The sequence below is a fragment of the Anguilla anguilla genome, chromosome 2 (genome assembly GCF_013347855.1).
Source record: "Anguilla anguilla isolate fAngAng1 chromosome 2, fAngAng1.pri, whole genome shotgun sequence".
NCBI classification, from domain to species: Eukaryota; Metazoa; Chordata; class Actinopteri; order Anguilliformes; family Anguillidae; genus Anguilla; species Anguilla anguilla.
In genome coordinates, this window is record NC_049202.1 from 39,873,067 (window position 1) to 39,892,438 (window position 19,372).

General features: G+C 39.9%; 2 protein-coding genes across 6 annotated transcripts; one reads left to right on the plus strand and one right to left on the minus strand.

Annotated features, from left to right (window-relative positions):
• Positions 1-849: 849 nt before the first annotated feature.
• On the plus strand, positions 850-15,412 carry LOC118220230 (transforming growth factor beta-1-induced transcript 1 protein-like). 3 transcript variants are annotated; one of them, XM_035403989.1, is made up of 12 exons: positions 850-1,129; positions 3,895-3,945; positions 5,026-5,195; positions 8,391-8,452; positions 8,793-8,929; positions 9,201-9,330; positions 9,513-9,597; positions 11,268-11,453; positions 12,705-12,878; positions 13,121-13,202; positions 13,574-13,722; positions 13,918-15,412. In XM_035403989.1, exons 1-12 carry the CDS (start codon positions 1,117-1,119, stop codon positions 14,182-14,184), a joined length of 1,506 nt encoding a protein of 501 aa, XP_035259880.1. In that variant the 5' UTR covers positions 850-1,116; the 3' UTR covers positions 14,185-15,412. The 3 variants fall into 3 exon arrangements, with proteins under 3 accessions (XP_035259880.1, XP_035259881.1, XP_035259879.1); XM_035403988.1 differs by lacking the exon at positions 850-1,129 and adding an exon at positions 2,825-2,858; XM_035403990.1 differs by lacking the exon at positions 3,895-3,945 and having other exon boundaries at positions 851-1,129.
• Positions 15,413-15,575: 163 nt separating this feature from the next.
• LOC118220285 (cytochrome c oxidase subunit 6A, mitochondrial-like) lies at positions 15,576-19,341 on the minus strand. Of its 3 annotated transcripts, none has more exons than XM_035404089.1 (5): positions 19,230-19,341; positions 17,641-17,787; positions 16,616-16,704; positions 16,167-16,312; positions 15,576-15,805 (listed from the first exon to the last, which is right to left on the minus strand). In XM_035404089.1, the coding sequence occupies exons 3-5, from the start codon at positions 16,698-16,700 to the stop codon at positions 15,716-15,718; spliced, it is 321 nt and encodes a 106-aa protein (XP_035259980.1). In that variant the 5' UTR covers positions 16,701-16,704; positions 17,641-17,787; positions 19,230-19,341; the 3' UTR covers positions 15,576-15,715. The 3 variants fall into 3 exon arrangements, with proteins under 3 accessions (XP_035259980.1, XP_035259978.1, XP_035259979.1); XM_035404087.1 differs by having other exon boundaries at positions 17,641-17,843; XM_035404088.1 differs by lacking the exon at positions 19,230-19,341 and adding an exon at positions 19,056-19,143 and having other exon boundaries at positions 17,641-17,843.
• Between the last annotated feature and the right edge of the window lie 31 nt (positions 19,342-19,372).

Here is a 19,372-nt window from a genome sequence, read left to right on the forward strand (position 1 = left end):
AACCCCCCTCCCTTTTCGCAATACCGAAAAAATGGAAATAATCAATGGGGTATGAAATATTCCCGAATGAACTGTATTAATATACAAAAGAGTAGATTGAGAGACAGAGCATAAGTGTAGAAACAGTCTTTTAATCAATTATGAAGTGTTATAATATTATTGTTTTGTCTGTCTGTTGGTGTTTATTGTCTTTTTGGCCTGTTCATGGTCTATGAGGTCAAATAAACATTGCTTATTTGGGTGCTTCTGTCTCAATAATCTCTGGGTAATGTATGTGTGGTTGCCTTCCATATATCCATAGGTTATTTAAAAGAATCCTTTTACAGAGTGTGACAAAGGTAAGTGGATCAGTCTCAGAACACAGTGTAGCTAAGAGATTTATTTGACCCATACACATACCATTTATTTGGGGGAGAAGTCATACGTAACTATTTGTCTGAGAACGTTATTATTGGTTGACTCATTTGAGTGTAGATAAGACCTGTGTGATGTCAAGTTTGAATGTTAATTTAAAAGCTGCGCAGCGGCACTTTAAATGTTTCCCGTAATGGTGCGCAATACCGTGTACTTCCTAACATTCATTCTGTTTTCGTTTCAGAATTAAGATTATGTGGTATAAGCCGATTCAATGCAATGTTTATCTGAGGATGCTACGCGGTAACGGTTTACTGTAAACTGTGGCACAACCTTGTTGCTTCATTGTAGACTACACGTCCGAGTTAGGAGTTCGCCGCAAATCCTCAATTTTCTATCCCAAATATGGTCTAGGAATGTAGGTAGTGACGTCATCTGCCTGGGAAGCGAAGGACACAGAGGGAGGGGGAGTAACCGCAGTAATTCTACAACGCCTTCTCCGGTCTGTGGTCCTGATTGACATTGTGCAGGGAGGGAGAGGGAATCGTAAAGGAAAAAGAAAGAATACGCCCTTTTTATTTCCCTACTTTGCGGAGAGCGCAAGCTATGTAAAACTTCCTTGGTTTCAAACGCTGTCCAACGGTCGTTTTCCTATGTATCAAAGAGAATTATCAGGCTTACAATTGTAACCCTAATAAGGATTGATGTTGTTATACGCCTATTACCGCATCAAGACGAATAAACTGTAATTTGAAAATTACAATGGACGATTTAGGTATGTATAATAAATTTTCTTCCATGTTACTACCGTTTGAAACTATGCCTCCTCTCGCAAGTTAACGGACCCATTTTGGCTGGGAGAGGGAAAGGGAGGAAGGGGTGGAGTAACCCGATGGAAAAAGATACATTTTTACATTTATGAGAAAACCATTTTTGTTCTCAGTTATTTGATACATACATTTACTATGTTACTTTGCCTACGTAACTCAAACTTTAAAACCAGGGATTTCAAGGGAGGGAATTCATACATAGGAAGTAATAATCGGACTACTAGGGGATGAACCCCCCCCCCCCCATTATTTATTGGGGGATGGGGGTTGAGGGAAACTACATTTTTATGGGCACACAAAAAACAACTAACCTTATTCAGTAGTTATACCTGGTTTTGAAAGTTTTGGCTGTGACATTGGTAATCAGTCTTATGTAATAAACTCGTACGTATATTCTGAAAGTTCTCCAACTGGGTATAGACAAATGAATGATTAGAAAGGCCAATAGCTCACCAGGTGAATTTGGTTAGTATAGAAAGGTTTATGCATAGATTGGTTTGTAGCCTGTCTTTTTTGTATGCTCCTATTTATTCTCTGCACTTATGTTAAAACTGCACTTACTATTTTTCATCATTTTCTACCTCAATATACTTTTAAATATACATATGTTGAGTATGATGAGTCAGAGCACAGTTTTATTGTGTTTTCTATTTCAAAAAGACAAATATGGAGTGACAATTTTGTGTTCATTCCACAAACTCACCCCTAAATTCACACCTCATTCTTGCCATCATATACAGAAGTACAGTTTTATGGATGCATGTATTTAATGACTTCCCGTATGCTGTTTAACTTCAACTGAAGAATGTTAATGCTTTCAAGTGCAACAGAATATGAATGTGTCGATGCATAGATCCTGTGTTTTGTAGAGAAAGAGAGAGTTTGGTTACTCATGGAACAGGGAAATGTGACTTTCATTAGTGTCCAAGGTTCTGTCTGTGTGGGTGTATGTGTTAAGGGTTAGTGAATGCAGCTTAACAGAGTTTATAAATAATGAGAATAAATGTCAATGTCTGATGGTTCAGGAGTGTGCGTTTTTATGTCCTTTTTAGCCTTTTTAGTGAAATTGTTTGTATTCCTGCAAAGGTTTGGATGTTTGAAAGTTATTGCGAAAAGAACCAGGAGCCAAATTAAACAGTTGCAGACACCTCTAAATATGGTCATAATTCCCATTGACAGAAAGTTCCCATCCTTATATGAACAGTGCACTTTGTGTGGTGTGTGTGCGTGTGTGTGAAAGGGAGCAAATGTTAACATCTGAGGTAATGTGAATCATTGTGGGTAGAAATACTTGTCCAATGATCGTAGCTCTACATAAGTCTGAAAGAGTATTTCTACACACAATGGACAAGGAAGCAACCAGTATCTAAAATGAGAAAAAAACGTGTGTTGAAAAGTTATGCACATAAACGCACGCTCGCTGTAGACAGCATTAAGTCTGACATTGATGCTTGTTTCCTGGAAAAATACACTGTGTTATTAACATGATCAAGATACAGTGAATGACACTTGGTGTAGAATAGGAAGTCTCTATCAGTAGCCAGACACAATGTCTGTCCTTCCTGTCCTTCTTTATGCAGTACAACTTCCTGTATTGAACAGATACAATGTTTTTATTTTACAGTAATATAAACAATGTTACAGGTAATGAAAAAATGGAAACACTGATGTCAGGTAATTTATTTTGGATTCCGGCAATCATTCCCTGCCTGTATGGCTTGTATGCATCATGGTGTAGAGTCACCTATAGCATCACCTGGAAAAATACAACACAAAGAGAAACTCTGCCAGCTCATACTTAGTTGATTATAAAATGATGTCTTGGTTGTTTCAGAACATCCTATAAATACTTGATTGGTTTCAGATCTGGTGGCTGAGAAGGCCATGACGTGGATTACGCAATATCATGTTCTGCAAACTACTGGGTGACTACATATGTTCTGTGGATTAGGACAGTGCCATCTTTAGAGACACGCCTCTCTATGGGAAAGTAAAAATGAAGTGAAAATGATCATTCTGTCTCGTTAAGTGATGATTGATATTGCCTTGCCTTCCAAGGGTGTGAGTGCCCGAAAGCCATTACAACATTTAGCAGCCACTCTTAACCAGAGCAATTTGACCAGATTATATTTTTACATTTGTTCAGTTCAAACAACTGGGTATTTAATTGAAGGTATGCAGGTTAAGTACCTTGCTCAAGGTCACAACAGCAGAACACCATCAGGGAATGAAACCACAACCTTTGAGTTTCAAGCCCAGTTCCCTAACCAATATACTACACTGCCCCCTGTACCATTTAAATTTGGCCACATTATTATGGAACCATCAGAACCTTAACTCTTTTGTTTCTATTTTCTGTTCACTACCAGTATAATCCCAGTCCCTCAATTAACACTATAAGCACACAAGTAGATTGCTTCAGCTCCTTTCTTATTGTCTGCTTGTTTGTGTCTGTCACTTTTGCTTGAACCCTGCAGCTGGTTATACGCAACTTGAGATTTGTATATGCGTCTGTCTTCAATGTGATTTGTAGTCCCAAAAAATCCCCCACTGACCTGTCCTAATGTGAACCCCTGCATGCCTTTGAGCTGCAGTCAGTCCTTATTCTTTTTTATTCAATTGGCTTTACTGTGTCTTCTATTCTGCAGTTGGTTGGCTGGTGGCTTGCCTTGCCTGGGATTGGTCACTGAGTCTGTCTGTCTCTTTGTAGGATTGCCTGACCCTCCTTACTCCCCTCTCAGTCCTCGTATTGTTGTGTTTGGTATGTAATTGTCAGTGTGACTTTCAGTCCTTTCATCTTTGTTCCTTCATTCATCACTGCATATCCTTTCTTTGCTTTCTTATGTCCATTTGTCTTTCTGTTTGAATTTTCAGTTTCTGTTGTATATGGTCCTCTTTACAATTCTATATTAATGTTAGTGTCCCACGAAACCTCCATCCTCTCTGCATTTAGTTTAAATGTTAATACAGTTGAACTGGGATTCTCAACCATAGTCAATGAAAGCCCCTTGTATACTGGCTTTCATACCAACCAATCTCTTAATTAATGGAAGTATTAAAACACAGGTATAAGTTGTATAATTTATCCAATACAGCATGTAACAGCTTTCAGAACTATTTGTCACAGAACACCACAGAAAATTAAAGCTGAGAATCTCAGAGATATCCAAAATCTGGAACCATGAATTATGGACTGACTGGTCACTTTTATGCAGTATGAAACCTGATGTAGCATGTGCCTTATCAAGCACTTCATCATAACTGATGCAAAACAGGCAAACATTAAACAATAAGGAGCCTCACCTTTGAATGGTGAAAACACAATATGTTATCAAAAATAGACAAAAGGGCACGTCTAAGCATAATTTCTAAAGAATATTATGTGGAAAACTAAAACATTTCTGATATAAAGAAGCGCCACAGCAAAATCTAACAGTTTGCAAGAAGTCAAACTAAGAGGGTTATGGAAAAGGAGATGTGTCATTCAGAAAGCTGATATTGCAAGAAAAACAATATTCAAATGAGATCCCAGTTACTGCTGCTTTAATTATTGATTCATCTAAACTAAGGTTTATAGCTCCAAATGAGAGTAACCAATTTAAAAGTAAGACAACGGTAATGGAAGTAAGAATTTTTGTACATTTTTTCAAATTGCTTTTTTAATGTGTGTATTATGATGTCACCTTCGATGTTACAAACATTTCAGAATTCTGAATGATCTCCATTGCCAATGTGATTGTATCTCAGAAGTTCTTCTGCATCTTGAGAGTGTACTTCAATTTCTCTTTTCATTCCTCCCTTCCTCCCCTCTCCTACACACTTCAAACTTGTTTCCCTGCAGATGCTCTCTTAGCTGATTTGGAGAACTCCACTTCTCCCCTGGCCAGACGTCCTGTCCTCCTCACTTCTGACCCCCCTGCTGCATCAGCGAGTCCCCCAGATCCTGGGCCCCCCAACGACCAGGACTCTATCCAGACTCGGCCACCACCCCCAGCCTACACCCCTCAACAAGTGAGTGCAAAATTGGATATGAGAGAGATGTTGTATTCTTATCCTAGCCTGGTGACTGGGGCACCTGCTGTGTACTGGTTTTCATCCATGTTAGGTTCCTAATTAAGTTTGACTCAGTTGTGTGGAGTATTGTAGTTTATTTTAAAACAGTCATTTAAATCTGCTATTCATGTTAAAGTAATAATCTCGAAGATTTTCATTAAAATAAATGTCTTTTAAGTCACTATCTATCGCTGCATTGGGTAACACAATGGTGATAGAGCCTATTTTTATATTAATTTATACTATTATTATTATCATAATTCATGATTAAATAACTTGGTGTCTGTGGCGACATTCCCAGGAAAAAATCACAAGCGGCGCACAGTTAGTGACGCGTTTTTCATCACCCATCAGTGGTTGGTCCGCCAGAGAGGGTAGGCGGAACTAACGCAACAGGCTCGCTCTTCAACTCACTTGTGTGTGAGTGGCGTACTGTTTTTTCCGGTGTCTGCATGCGTTACAATAACAGAGAAAGGGGGGGGTTGGGGGAGTTATGGAACCCTAAAAAGTTTTTGTGTAACATGAGAGATCATATTATTTGTTGATGTATATTTCGTATTACGTTTAATGACAATGTAACTTTACTAAATTACTAGCTATTTTCACAGCTAACGCTAGCTACCGGACCATGTCAAGAAAGACAACATTAGTTTAGACAACGTTGTGCACAGTATCCATCTCTCATATCAGGCAACGTTGCGTTAGTTAGCTAGCAAATTTAATTAACACAATCTAATGTCGGCTAACAATTAGAAAAAAACGCTAGCTAACGCTACCGACCGGTACCGACCTTGCAAACCTTCTCTCGAATGCAATGCTACCTTGTTGCAACGTTGCAGTGTAGCTAACTTAAGGCCAGTTCAGATCAATGATTCGCAACGAGACTGGGTGCAACTTGCAAAATTCCAAGACGTCTGATTGTAAACGTTCTAAAACTGCACTTGGCGATTTGACAAGGACAGTCTTTTAAAACCTCAGGGCAGGCAACGACTCTGCTACTAGCCAGTTCACACCGCTGCAATTTTCTCTGCAACATTCTAAAACCGTTTCGCCTCGTTGCAAATCATTGATCATTGAACTGGCCTTAACGTTACCGTTATTTACATTGCCATCGAGTTCATCAATATATTATAATGATCGGAATAAAGCCGGGGTATGTGGAGCAGAGCCGGGTCTGATTTCTGAAGACGTCATGCAGGAGAAAACTAAATAAAAGAATACGGCAGTATGGATTAGCATTATTATTTTATTACGCTTCCTCATATGTTCCTTCAGCCTTGATGCCCTTTTTGATGAAATCTCCTTTGTTTTTGTTTTATTCTTCTTGTTCTGATTGCTAATCTAACACCCAGCTCAGCTTTATTCTCGAACAGTTTTAGCTAGCAAAACCAGAAACACCAGGGGTAACATTTTGCAAGGCAGTTGTTTCAAAAATACCACACAACAATCATTCACGAAAAAGACTGCTTATTGTGCACGAGATACATAATTGCACGAGCCACAGCGAATCCCACATATTCTTCTCTGCAGTGTAAAGATGTTCATACCAGGCAAAAGGTGGAAAAAGAACGTTTGCAGAAATTGATCATCACTAATTCTACCCCAGGTTTGCTACGGCATTTTAACCCGGCTCGGCAGTGTAAAGACATCTTGAGTTAGCCTAATGTTAGGCAACGAATGAGTATGTACATAACGTTACTTTTATAACAACCGTTTTTTATTCAGTAAATAGTAAGTGTTATAGTTGGCGTGCCAACTGACTGACGTCACACAGGTGACACTGGTTGGACCCGGTTGGATCTATGGGAAGTGAGGTCCAAAAACACACCTGCAATTACCGCTTCTCGCCATTGGCACCGCCATAGAGAACGAAACTGAAATCTTCGAGATTGTCACTTTAAGTAGTTAGTGTCCCTTTAGATATACACTTAAATGCAAAAGTATTTGAGCAGTGACACAATTTTTGTTGTTTTGACTCTGTACAGTGCATTGTATTTGAAATAAAACAATGAATATGAGGTTAAAGTGCAGACTGTCAGCTGTACTTTGAGGATATTTACATCCACATCAAGTGATCCATGTGGGAATTATAGCCCTTTTCATATGTAGTCCCCTCGTTTTAGGGGAGCAAAAGTAATTGGACAATTGGCTACTCAGCTGTTTCTTGGTCAGCTGTGTGTCTTGGAATCATTAAGTACATGCACTAGAAAGAAATCAAAAGGCCTAGAATGATTCTAGGTTTGGAATTTACAACTTACTTTGCTGCTGTTGTCTTTCAACATGAGGACCAAGTAAGCGTTAATGCTTGTAAAGCAGGTCATCATAATTTTGAAAAATCTGAATAAATCAATCAGAGACATAGCCAAAACATTGGGCGTGTCAAAAGAAACTGTTTGATACATTGTTAGGAAGCAAGAACGCATTGATGAGCTCAGCAATATCAAACAACCTGCTAGAACATGTACGACCACTGTAGTGGATGACCAAAGAATACTTTTAATTGTGAGGAAAAGCCCCTTTTCAGCTGTTGAACAGATTAAGAACGCTCTTCAGGATATAGGAGTAGATATCATAAAACGACCATACTAAAGCAACAAAGGAGTTTTTCAAAGCCAAAAACTGGAAAATTCTTGCCTGGCCAAGTCATTCACCTGATCTGAACCCACTTGAAAATGCGTTTCATATGCTGAAGATAAAACTTGCAGTACAGGCCTGACAGAGCATCACCAGAGATGATACACAGCACCTGGTGATGTCTACGAGTCACAGACTTCAAGCAGTCATTGGATGCAAAGGATATGTGGCAAAGTACTAAACATGAATACTTTCATTTTCATAACGTTAGTATGTCCCAAACATTATGGTGCCCTAAAGTGGGGGGGGGGGGGCTATGGGGGGCTATGTATAAAAAGTGCATGGTCAAACCAAAGTGTATAAAATACTCTTTAAAAAAAGCTGAGAATGTGCATTTTATCCATATGTGAATTGTTAGATTACACATTTCAAAATGTTGAGCACAGAGCCAAATAAAGAAAAATGATGCCTTTGTCCCAAACATTATGGAGCTCACTGTATATTTGATTGATCTGGTTTGTCATTTATCCTGTCTTCTCTCTCCATCTTCCTATTTGCCCCGTTTCTCTCTCTGTTTAGACTGTATCTGCTGCAATGAAATCCAATGGCTCCCAGAACCCCGACACTGACAAACTGTACAGGTAGCACCTGTCGGCATTATTCTGCTCTTGTTGATTCTATGGGAATTTCTGAAACTAAACAAGTGTGTGTAGACCAATGGGCCTCCATGTAACGCTCCACTGATGCTGTAACTGCACTGCATCACAGAGTACTCTCATCTGTTTGTCTTCATCTGTATATGTTGGTGGTGCCTGTGTTAGATTGTGTATCTCTCTGTACCTTGCATTAACTTCCTCTTTCAGTACAGTGGAATTGACAACAGTGTTTTGTCTGTCAACTTACACAGTGCAGTATTAAACCTCTTTTTCTCAGTTTGGAATACAGTAGTAACATCCTTTCTTTCCCCTTTCTCTCTCTCAGTACAGTGTGCAAGCCCCGCTCACCTCGCTCCCCTGACCCTCCCCCGGCCTTCTCCTCCTCTTCTGTTTTAGGGGGCGGGCTTAGTGAGCTGGACCACTTACTGCAAGAGCTCAATGCCACCCAATTTAACATCACAGGTTAGGGCTGGACTGTGTGGGTCTGAACTGTTGCGTGGTGTGTCTTCTGTCTGTAAATCTCTGGATTCTAACTTTCCGTTTCAATTATGTTTTACTGCATGTGGCATGTCTGTTACTGGAGATGTATATTTTATGTATGTACTGAGTGCTCTGTGTTATGAATAGCCATGAGTATTGATATATATTTTTTCTGTGTGCACTACCTGCTTATGCAAGTAGATGTCTGTCCATCACAGTTTTGCAAATGTATTCCTCAATCCCTGTCTGTCAGATGAGATTCTTGCTCAGTTTCCCACCAGTAAAAACGATGAAGGGGAGAAACTGAAGGAATTCCAGGGCTCTAGGGGTCGCGAGGAGACAGGCGGCAAAGACAAGGCAGCATCCCCCTCCACCACCTCTGGGTACAGCAGTCTGAGTGCACTATGCATAATTGTATGAACTGAACATCCACGACCAGTGTTATTCAGTACGATTGTTTTAGTCAAAATATATGCGTTGTATTAACCCTATCCCTCAGTGTGAGTATAAATATATAGTGCTTGGCCTCCCAGTGAGTACGCTTAATGCAACCTCTCTTTCTTAGCTCAGGGAAGCCTTCAGCCACCTCAGCTACTCTGGAGTTAGACAAACTCATGGCATCCCTCTCAGACTTCAGAGTCCAGAGCTCAGTGAGTTCCCTTCCCTCTGGCTGGAAGTATTTTTCTCTTCATAGGTCTTTTTATCCCTTCTATTTTAACTGCCTTTCTAAATCACTTTTTCTACACGCAAGAACTATCTCTTGCCGTACTGTCTTTTTCAGACTACCACCAGGTCAGATTTAAACCAAAAATCTAAATTTGTTGAGTTGCAATGGTTGTGATCTTTCGCATTGTCTCTGACATGGTCAAGCACACTGATGAAGGCAGTTGCCATGATGTTTGTGCATTCATTGGTCACAAATAAGTATGAAAATTTTTTTAAAAAGTAGACTGTTTCAGGTATTCTAGTAAGTGCTGTCGGATGCTTCCATTTAGAGTGCAGTCCATAAGTATTTGGACATAATTTTTGTTGTTTTGGCTCCAGACATTGTATTCCAGCACAATTGAATTGAAATGAGATCAAGGTGTAGACTGTCAGCTCTAATGTGAGGGTATTTACACCCATATTTGGTGATCTGTGTAGCAATTACATCCCTTTTAATGCATATCCCCCCAATTTAGGGTGCCAAAAGCAATTGGACAAATTAACATAATCTGAAATAAAGTTGTTGCATTTAGTAGTTGGTTGCAAATCCTTTGAATTCAATGACTGCCTGAAGTCTGCAATTCATAGACATCACCAGATGCTGGGTATCGCCCCTGGTGGTGCTCTGGCAGGCCTGTACTGCAGCCATCTTCAATTTCTGTTTGCTCCTGGGGTATTTTGCCTTTGTCTTCTCTTCAGCAAGAAAAACGCATGTTCATTTGAATTCAGGACAAGTAATTGACTTAGTCATAAAAAGACTTTTCACTTTTTGCCCTTGATATACTCCTTGGTTGCTTTAGCAGTATGTTTGGCCTCAAAACTCATTGGATGGCACTTCACCTTGCAGCAGGACTATGACCCCAAATATACTGCTGAAGCAACTGCTAAAGGAGTTTTTCTGGACTAAAAAGTGAAATGATCTTGACCGGCAAAGCCTGACCTGATCTGAATCCAACTAAATATGCATTTCACTTGCTGAAGACAAGACAGAAGACAAAAGGCCCCTGAAACAAACACAGAAATGGAGATAGATGCTGTACAGGGCTGGCAGAGCATCACCAGGGAAGGTACCCAGTGTCTAGTGATGTCTATGGGTTGCAGACTTCAAGCAGTCATCGAATGCAAAGTACTCGCAACCAAGTACTAAATGGATGTAAATATGCTCTAATTAAAGGTGACAGTCTGCACTTTAACCTCATATTTATTGTTTAATTTCAAATCCAATGTGCTGGAGTACAGAGGCAAAACAACAAAAATAGTGTCACTGTCCAAATATTTATGGACTGCACTGTATGCGCATTTTTGGGATTCAGCAAAATCTTTCTTGTATGTAAAATTTAGTAGTATGGTGACACAAAACACTACTGGCAGAGCAATATTACAAATGGTAAAGAAGTATATTGACATCAACAAAAATGTCCATCTCTCTGCATTTTCTATTCTTTTGTGACTTTTTCTGTCACATTGAGTGAAGCAATCCTGATGTTTATAGGTCTACCTGATATATATGCCTGTTCATGAATCTAAAAAAACACAGTGCATTGCATATTCCATTTATTGAAACACCTTTTGCGTAAATCTGACTCCAATTTATGTTTTATGCTTCTCTGACTAGCCGGCTCCTCCTGTCAGTCAGCCAGTGGTTACGTCGCCGCGGCAGCAAGCCCCACCTCCACAGGCCTCTTCTGGTGGCTCCTTGGATAGCATGCTGGGGCTCCTCCAATCTGATCTGAGCAGACAGGGAGTTCCAACCTCCTCCAAGGGAAACTGCTCTGCCTGTCAGAAACCAGTAGTTGGGCAGGTAGTGAACTATGTTGTGTGTAAACACCAATGATATGTGGCATTGGTCTCTGAAGTGTGCCCACATAAACTGTGTTCAGCACTGATAACATGAATTGGAAGAAGTGAAGTGAATGTGTATAAGTGTGAATTTCACTCTTGGGTCAGTTTCACAAGGTGAGCAACATCTGGCTGACATGGTGCAGGAGAGCAGTATAACTTGTTTTCCTCATTCTGAATCCATGCAGGTCTTTTTAGTGTGATACTCCATTCTGATGTCTGCTGTTTATTAGTATTTTTTTGTGTGTGTGAAAATATCATTTTCACCCTAAGTTCCCAGTTATAGAAATGGCTTCCATTAGTTTGGGAGAGTGAAAATCGGCATGTGTGTCTTCTAAAATGCATGTTGTCAGTAGCTGCTGTGTTCTCCTCCAGGTGTCCCAGCAGACTGTCCCAACAGAAACAGTCTAATCCAGGCATACTGTAGATGCTTGATTGCCTAGGGGAGTTGCTATTGATTGATTCGGCTGGGAGAACTCTGCTAACTAGAACTTTAGGCAACATTATGGCCAATTATTCATCATTGAAATACTAACCACCGGCAGCACTGGCACAATTTGGATTTGATTCAAATCATGTAGCACATCACTGTGCTATGCTCAAGAGCCTCAACTCTTTATGCTACTCAGGTGGCCCTACTGTTAGCTTATTAAAACACAGAACTTTGATGACAGGAAAGGTATAGGTGCAGCATAGCAGCATGGTGCTGCCTCGTAGCAAGTACTGTTATGTATAATTGGCTTTACATAAATGCACAATGCATACACTGGACATACCTGAAGCCGAACTTATCATAGGCTGATAAAATTCAGATTAGAATGCCACATATACAGTGAGCGCCATCATGTTTGGGACAAAGATATATTTTTTCTTGATTTGGCTCTGTACTCCACAATTTTATATTTGCAATCAAACATGTGGTTAATGTAGCACATTGTCAGCTTTTATTTAATGATATTTTTAATACACTTCGTTTTCACCATGTAGGAATGATAGTTCTTTTCATTGTCAAACTATATTTTGTGAATGAATTACTTTCATTTCAGACCAGGAATATTTAAACTTGTATGCTTTTACAAATGAATTCCTAATGAATCTGTTTGGTTTGCTTAGCTATATATAGATAGGAAAATTAAGAAAAATGATGTTGGTTTCACATTGTACCTGAACACTTGGTGTTGAGGTAATGAATCTCTCCTCCCCTCATGTCTAGGTGGTCACTGCTCTGGGTCGAGTGTGGCACCCAGAGCACTTTGTGTGCACTGAGTGTGAGGCTGAGCTTGGAAACCAGAACTTCTTTGAGAAGGATGGAAGACCGTACTGCGAGTCAGACTACTTCTCCCTGTACTCCCCACACTGTGCCCAATGCAACAAGCCCATTCTCAACGTGAGTCAGTGCGTCTTCTTCAGTACTTGTGTGTTTTTACCTGAGTCTGTTAAAACATGTTCATATGTAAGTATGGCAGCATGTGGAACAATGTATAGTACACGTTTTTTGTCAATTTTCCTTCTTTCACTCAGTCCAATAAGTATGCACAGTATCCAACTACCTGTCAGTTAGCCCACTGCAGTATGTATGACTGTTTTAAGTATCGCTGTTCTAAGATCCCATCTCTCTTTCCCTTGTAGAAAATGGTCACTGCCCTGGACAAGAATTGGCACCCAGAGTGTTTTTCCTGTGTAAAGTGTGGGCGGGCCTTTGGAGAGGAAGGTGAGAACACTTCCTGTTTGAGCCATAGAATGCTGACTACTGCCTGGCAGACACTTAAGCTCCATTGTTTCACACAGTTCAGCATCCACCAGCCAGTCTGTTCGCATCCATATATTGATAGTGCTGTATAATATTCCAGTGCTTAGATAGATCCTGTATCTCTATGAATATTATTTTGTTACAGTGCCAACCTGGATGAGCACTTAACTGTGCGTAGTGGCAAGAGTGGCTAGGAGAAGCATGTGTGTCTTGCATTTAATACCTGCTGATTTGGTTTATATATTACTTATTGACATATTGTCTGATATATTGTTACATTGTATATTGTGTAGAGCTAATCACAGCTTTCACATGAGCATTTCTGTTCCAAGGCTTCCATGACCGTGAGGGACAGCAATACTGTCAGCAGTGCTTCCTCTCCCTGTTTGCCTCCCGCTGCCAAGGGTGTTCCCAGCCAATCCTGGAGAACTACATCTCCGCCCTTAACTCCCTCTGGCACCCACAGTGCTTTGTCTGCAGAGTGAGTCAGTGTCTATGACCGTGTATGCATTTATTGATTGGGTTCATATCTGTGTTTATAACAGAGTATGTGGTTCCCATTCTCTGCCTCTGGATTCCCCTCGTCTTAATTGCACAGGGAATGTAGTTATTCATGTGTGAGGTCTAGAACTTTTTTACTGGTCTTAACCACTTCTAATCGGCCCTTTTGTTGCAGGAGTGCTACACACCTTTTGTGAATGGCAGTTTCTTTGAACATGAAGGCCAGCCACTGTGTGAGGCGCACTACCATCAGTCCAGGGGCAGCGTGTGCCACGCCTGCCAGCAGCCCATCCTAGGCCGCTGTGTCACCGCCATGGGCGCCAAGTTCCACCCCCATCACCTCGTCTGCCACTTTTGCCTGAAGCCCCTCAGCAAAGGCTGTTTCAAGGAGCAGGAAAACAAGCCATACTGTCACACCTGCTTCATCAAACTCTTTGGATAAGACAGTGGTTCCCAAAGGGGGGTGGAGGGGTCCCGGTGAGGGTTGAAGGAAAAAGGCCCAGGGCATGTTTGTGGGTCTGTGTCATGGTGGGGGGAGGGGAGGGGGGGGGGCTTTAAGAAATTTCCTATTACCAAAGGGGGGCCTTACTGAAAAGGTTTGGGAACCACTGAGCTGAGGAATGAGGGACAGATCCTCAAACTGTTCTTCAAAATGGAGGAGGGAGTCATAGACAGCCTGCTTACAGTATGCTATATACCTTCTTAAGTATTCCAAGTGTAGGTACACACAGAGAAATGGGCAATATGGATGGAAGGACTTAGACAGTAATGTAAGGGGAGCAGAACTAGTGGAGTAGGGAGGATTCATGACAGTGAACGGAGGGTATAATGGATTCTTTTACAAATACAAGTGCCAAAAAAGTATACCAAAAGAAAGGGACTTGCAAAGGGAATGCAAAAAAGTGAGATCAGGTACATCTGAAGTTAACACATAGACTGGACAGTTGAGTTAAGAAGGCAAGTAGTGCTACCTGACAGACAGTTCTTTTCAACTGTACATTTCATCTCCTCAAACACATTCTCTGTCCTGTTGAGTTTTAATGCACTGTGGAGTAGCATACCCTTAATTTCTCTTTCTCGCAAATGTATGATTTATACAGAACATGTAAGGAACAAGATGAATGGTGTGTTTCAAACCAATATTTAAAATATTTATATTGATGTCAGTAGGTATGAATATGATTGCTTTGATGACCATTTGTTTATTATGTCCATTTCCTATTCCTGTTGGGGATTTAGGTGCTTGTGTCTGTATATGTACCACAACCATACATATATATATATATATATGCTTTGCTTTGCAATTAAAGCTATTGTCACTTATTACTGCATTCATTTTCAATAACTTTTCCTGTTTGTGTCTTTTTTGAAAGAATAAGACCTGTGAGACTTAAGATTTATTTAAGAAATATGTTGTATGCTCTAATGTAAAAAGCCATATGCTGGTAAAAAAAAAGAAAGAAAGAAGGCGGCTTAAAGCTAAGACGTTTAAGACACATTTAAAGCCATATTGTACTTTTTTACCCTGCCAAAGATTTTAAAGTGAAGATCTAGTCTATTTTACGCTTACACTGTGCAGCAGTCCTATCAAAGAATATTATCATTATTTTGGTTGTGATTGTCTATCCTTTTTGACCAAAGATGAATAAACTATGTTACCTTTCACTTTATTGCTGTGTAGACTGGGTTTCATTTTTCTATAAATTAACTGTTTGGGAATACCCAAGACAAATCGGTCAAACAATCAAAATGTGATAGAATAACACTAGTGTGAAATTGCAAGGCATACAATGCTGGGATAGTGTGTACCAAAAAAAATCTAAGAATAAGGCATTCCTGTAAAAACATGACTTTATTTCTCAGATTTTACAAACCAACATTAAGCAGTCAGTAGGTAAAGTCAGCTCACAGTCTACTATGCAGTAGCTACTGTACAGAGTGAATGATAACCCGGACAAGTGGCAACACTGAGCTCAGTGATGAGACTTCTCATAGCCAGTGGGGAGTGCGTTGGTGTGGGGGTTGTGGAAAAGACTGTGATTGCCATCTCCCCATGGGAAGGGCTGTATGAATGAGGAAAAGAAAGGTTTTATTAGTTAAGACTAATATGCAGCAATATAGCCCTTTCATGCTCTATACTATGTACTCTCTCAATTCCAGGTGTGTTGTAGGTAGCAGATCTGCAGGCACAGGTTCATTCAGTATAAAAACACAGAGGGGCTGAATGCTAATACCAACAAATAGCACTCACAAGAAACTCTAGAACAAGTATCTATGATACTCCTATCCAGTTCCATATCATTTTACAAAAAAAAAAAAACAAACAAAAAAATACACAAGTAAAATATAAATTCTATATTGTGATAAATAAACCACGTGTAAACATACTGACGTGACTCTGTTCATATCCTGTACATGGATTACCTTGGTGCGGATGCGGAGGTGTGGGTAGGGTACGAACTCGTGGACTGAACCGTGACTGCCGTGCTGCATCTTCATCCAGGCGTTCACCATGCAGACAGCCACGCCAGGCAGCGCCACCACAAAGGACAGAATCTTCCAGGTCTTCGCTGTTGTGAGAGATAATGCCCAAAACAGCCCATTTATGTGTAGGTGTAACCAAAGCACATTAAATAAAGCAGACCTTGACAGAGAAAGGGTTAATCCTCTACCAATCTGGCTGGTTGCACAGGGTGCAGCAGTGCATAAACACCCCACTAAGGTCGAGAGACGATGCCAACTTTCATACACTTCAGTCAATGATAAATCCGGGCTTCATAAGCAAAACACAGAGGTATGCAGAAATGACGCAAAGAAAAAGAGAAAACCACAGCAGAAATGGTCACAACGTTGTAATGAAAACTCAGACAGACCTCCACCCCCATGGCCAGCATGGGCCCCCTCGGCAGCTGAAGCAAAAGCCCGGCGGGCCAAAGTTGCTGTGGAAACCAGAGCCATTTTCCTTGAATGTAGAAAAAAGATAAGCTTATAATATAATGTTACAAAAACATGAATAATTGCATTTATCTAGCACCTTTCATCTCATGCTCTTAAAGCACTGATGAATGTGAGAAACTCTCCTCAACCACCAGGACCAATGTGTAGCACTCACCTGGGTGATATACAGCAGACATTTTACATGATACATCAGCTATCACAATGTTAACAGTCACTTAGCACAATACATAGTAATTGGAACAGAAGTGGCTCCACATCGCATGGCATCATAGCCACTTACATGAATAATGTTGATCTGACCACAGGCATAAAATAATTCTTTTTTTAAAAACAGAACACAAACCCATAAAAAATTTAGATACTCAGAATTCATAAACATGCATCATGAAAACCATTATGTTCAGCTAAACATTACCTGGAGTTTTCAAGAAAAGTCAACGAACATTTGGATAGACCAAGGAAAATGGACTTTATTATACAGTATGGGTGAATTTGTGTCTGTATCCAAACATTTTTATGTGGTTATATTCAATTAGAACATCCTCGTGTGTATTTTGATAAACTAATCATAATGCACTTAAATACTTACAATACTTCCACCCTTTTACATTTTCTTGCATTGACTTGCAAAGGTATTTGGCTCCACTATCTTTAGTCAGACCAACATTATTCATCTTTAATTTACCCATTGCAATTTACTGCAACAATATAGTGTATGAAGTAATTTAATTTATTAAACTAGACCTACAATAATCAACAATGACAAATTAAAGGTAAATATTTCTTGTCTGTATTGCTTTCAAACTGTCGATAAACACAGACAACCTAAGCACAGTTTCAAGCCCGAAAGACAAATTAACATAATTGTCCACACACACTACCCATCTGAATTAAGTTTCAAATTAAAACACTTAACAGTTTAAACCAAGTCAACACCAACCTCTATCCAATCTTATTTTTGGGCCTTTGTATATTCTTTGAAGTTTGTCTGTATGTCTCCAGGTTTTCTCTCGTTCTTCACCTCTGTCTGTTTGTCCTTCAAACCTTTCTGGACTGAACGGCAATGCTCCTCCCCACTAAAATCTGTCTGTCAGCCAAGAAACTTGCAGTTTATATTTGGTTTCAGTGCATGGTCAAACACAACTGAGAAGGAGACAGAGGGGAAAGGCAGTGAGAGGGAGAGGGAGAGATGGGAGAGAGTGAACCTGTTACTTGTGTGCATTTGTCTGACTACAACAGGCACAGATGGCTAATATATAAGGCTAGTATATACAATTATTCTCAGTTCTTTTATTAATATTGGAGAAAGTAAAATGTGTAACCATTAAAGTGACAGTACAATTTCTGGGTTTAAAGGGGAATTTCACTTTATAACACTTCTGGGGTCATTTTCACACCTACCCGGGCTTTTGTGTGCACCCCAGACAGTTTTTAGGTTGCTTGCTTGAATATTTAGATATTTGATAACCGTGTAAGCAACCCCCCCCCCCCCCCCCCCCCATCCATCCATCCAATAGAAGCCCATTCAACATCAAACTCCACAAACTACACAGGTATCAAATATCTAAATATTGAAGCAAGCAACCTAAAAACTGTCTGGGGTACACACAAAAGCCTGGGTAAGCGTGAAAATGACGCCAGAAGTGTTATAAAGTGAAATCGCTATAGGATCGGAGAAAATTCAAATCTCAATCCCCTTTCCAATCCTTGAACAAATGCAAACCAATTATTCATGAACCTCCCATTCCTCATCCTAAGAAAAAAAAAAGGCCTCCAGAGGGCACAACGGTAGACCATATTTTAAGGCTTGACGCAAATGGCTGTACAGCTAGTTATTTTTAAAATGTATGCATTTAAACAAATTCAGGGCATCATTGTAACAATTATTTCAAATATTAACGGTAAGTAACCAAAGAGGACTGACCCATAACTAGCTGCCTATTTTAAATTCACTGCGCGTTGTGATTTAATTGAATATTTGTTTTTCAAATAGAAAAATAGTTATTCAGCACACCGATATGAAATTTAGTTAAGCGTCTGTAAGTTAACGTTGGGCCCACTGTGTCTAGTTTACACTTATATAAATCAACATTCACAACGGCAAGACGTAAGAATAGGTAATTCTGACATATAACTAGTCTAGCTAATAATATAGCCTCGACGTGATCCATTCGTAGACTAACGATCGTTAGCTATCGATAGACGCCAAATTTACGTAGCGAACTAGTCTAGCAAGAGCTAGATGATTCGCTGAGTAAACTTATCAGACATGGTGTAAAATGGTCCATCATGGCGTATTTTCATTTCGTTTTATTTTTAAAACCAGTTTACTGAGTCATACAGCTGGCGGTGTACCTTCCTGAAGGCCTGAATGCCGTACGGCCCTCTGGCAGAAATGGCCAGTGACAATAACTGACGTCCCATTTTCAAAAAATTCGCAGTTTCTTGTTCCAAACCAATCAGATCACCCAGTTTTGCTACTCTCCCGCCATTTTCAGTAGAAGTACATATGTCACAGACCAGGCTTACCAGATGGATAAAAAAATAAGTAACTCAGATTCAAGTAGAAGTAGTATAAATCTTAAAATTCTTTAAAAATCGACATCGAAGTCTACGTCTGTGCTATGATTCATTATGGCAACACTTCACACATTAGTTAAATGCAGCACACT

Coding starts and splice junctions, on each gene's coding strand:
- LOC118220285 (XM_035404089.1), bottom strand. CDS start 16,700: ATGGCTCTGGTTTCCACAGCAACTTTGGCCCGCCGGGCTTTTGCTTCA. Junction 16,313..16,615: donor TGCTGGCCATGGGGGTGGAG/GTCTGTCTGAGT, acceptor CTCTCACAACAG/CGAAGACCTGGAAGATTCTG. Junction 15,806..16,166: donor ACCTCCGCATCCGCACCAAG/GTAATCCATGTA, acceptor TCATTCATACAG/CCCTTCCCATGGGGAGATGG.
- LOC118220230 (XM_035403988.1), top strand. Junction 5,196..8,390: donor CAGCCTACACCCCTCAACAA/GTGAGTGCAAAA, acceptor CTCTCTGTTTAG/ACTGTATCTGCTGCAATGAA. Junction 8,930..9,200: donor CACCCAATTTAACATCACAG/GTTAGGGCTGGA, acceptor CCTGTCTGTCAG/ATGAGATTCTTGCTCAGTTT.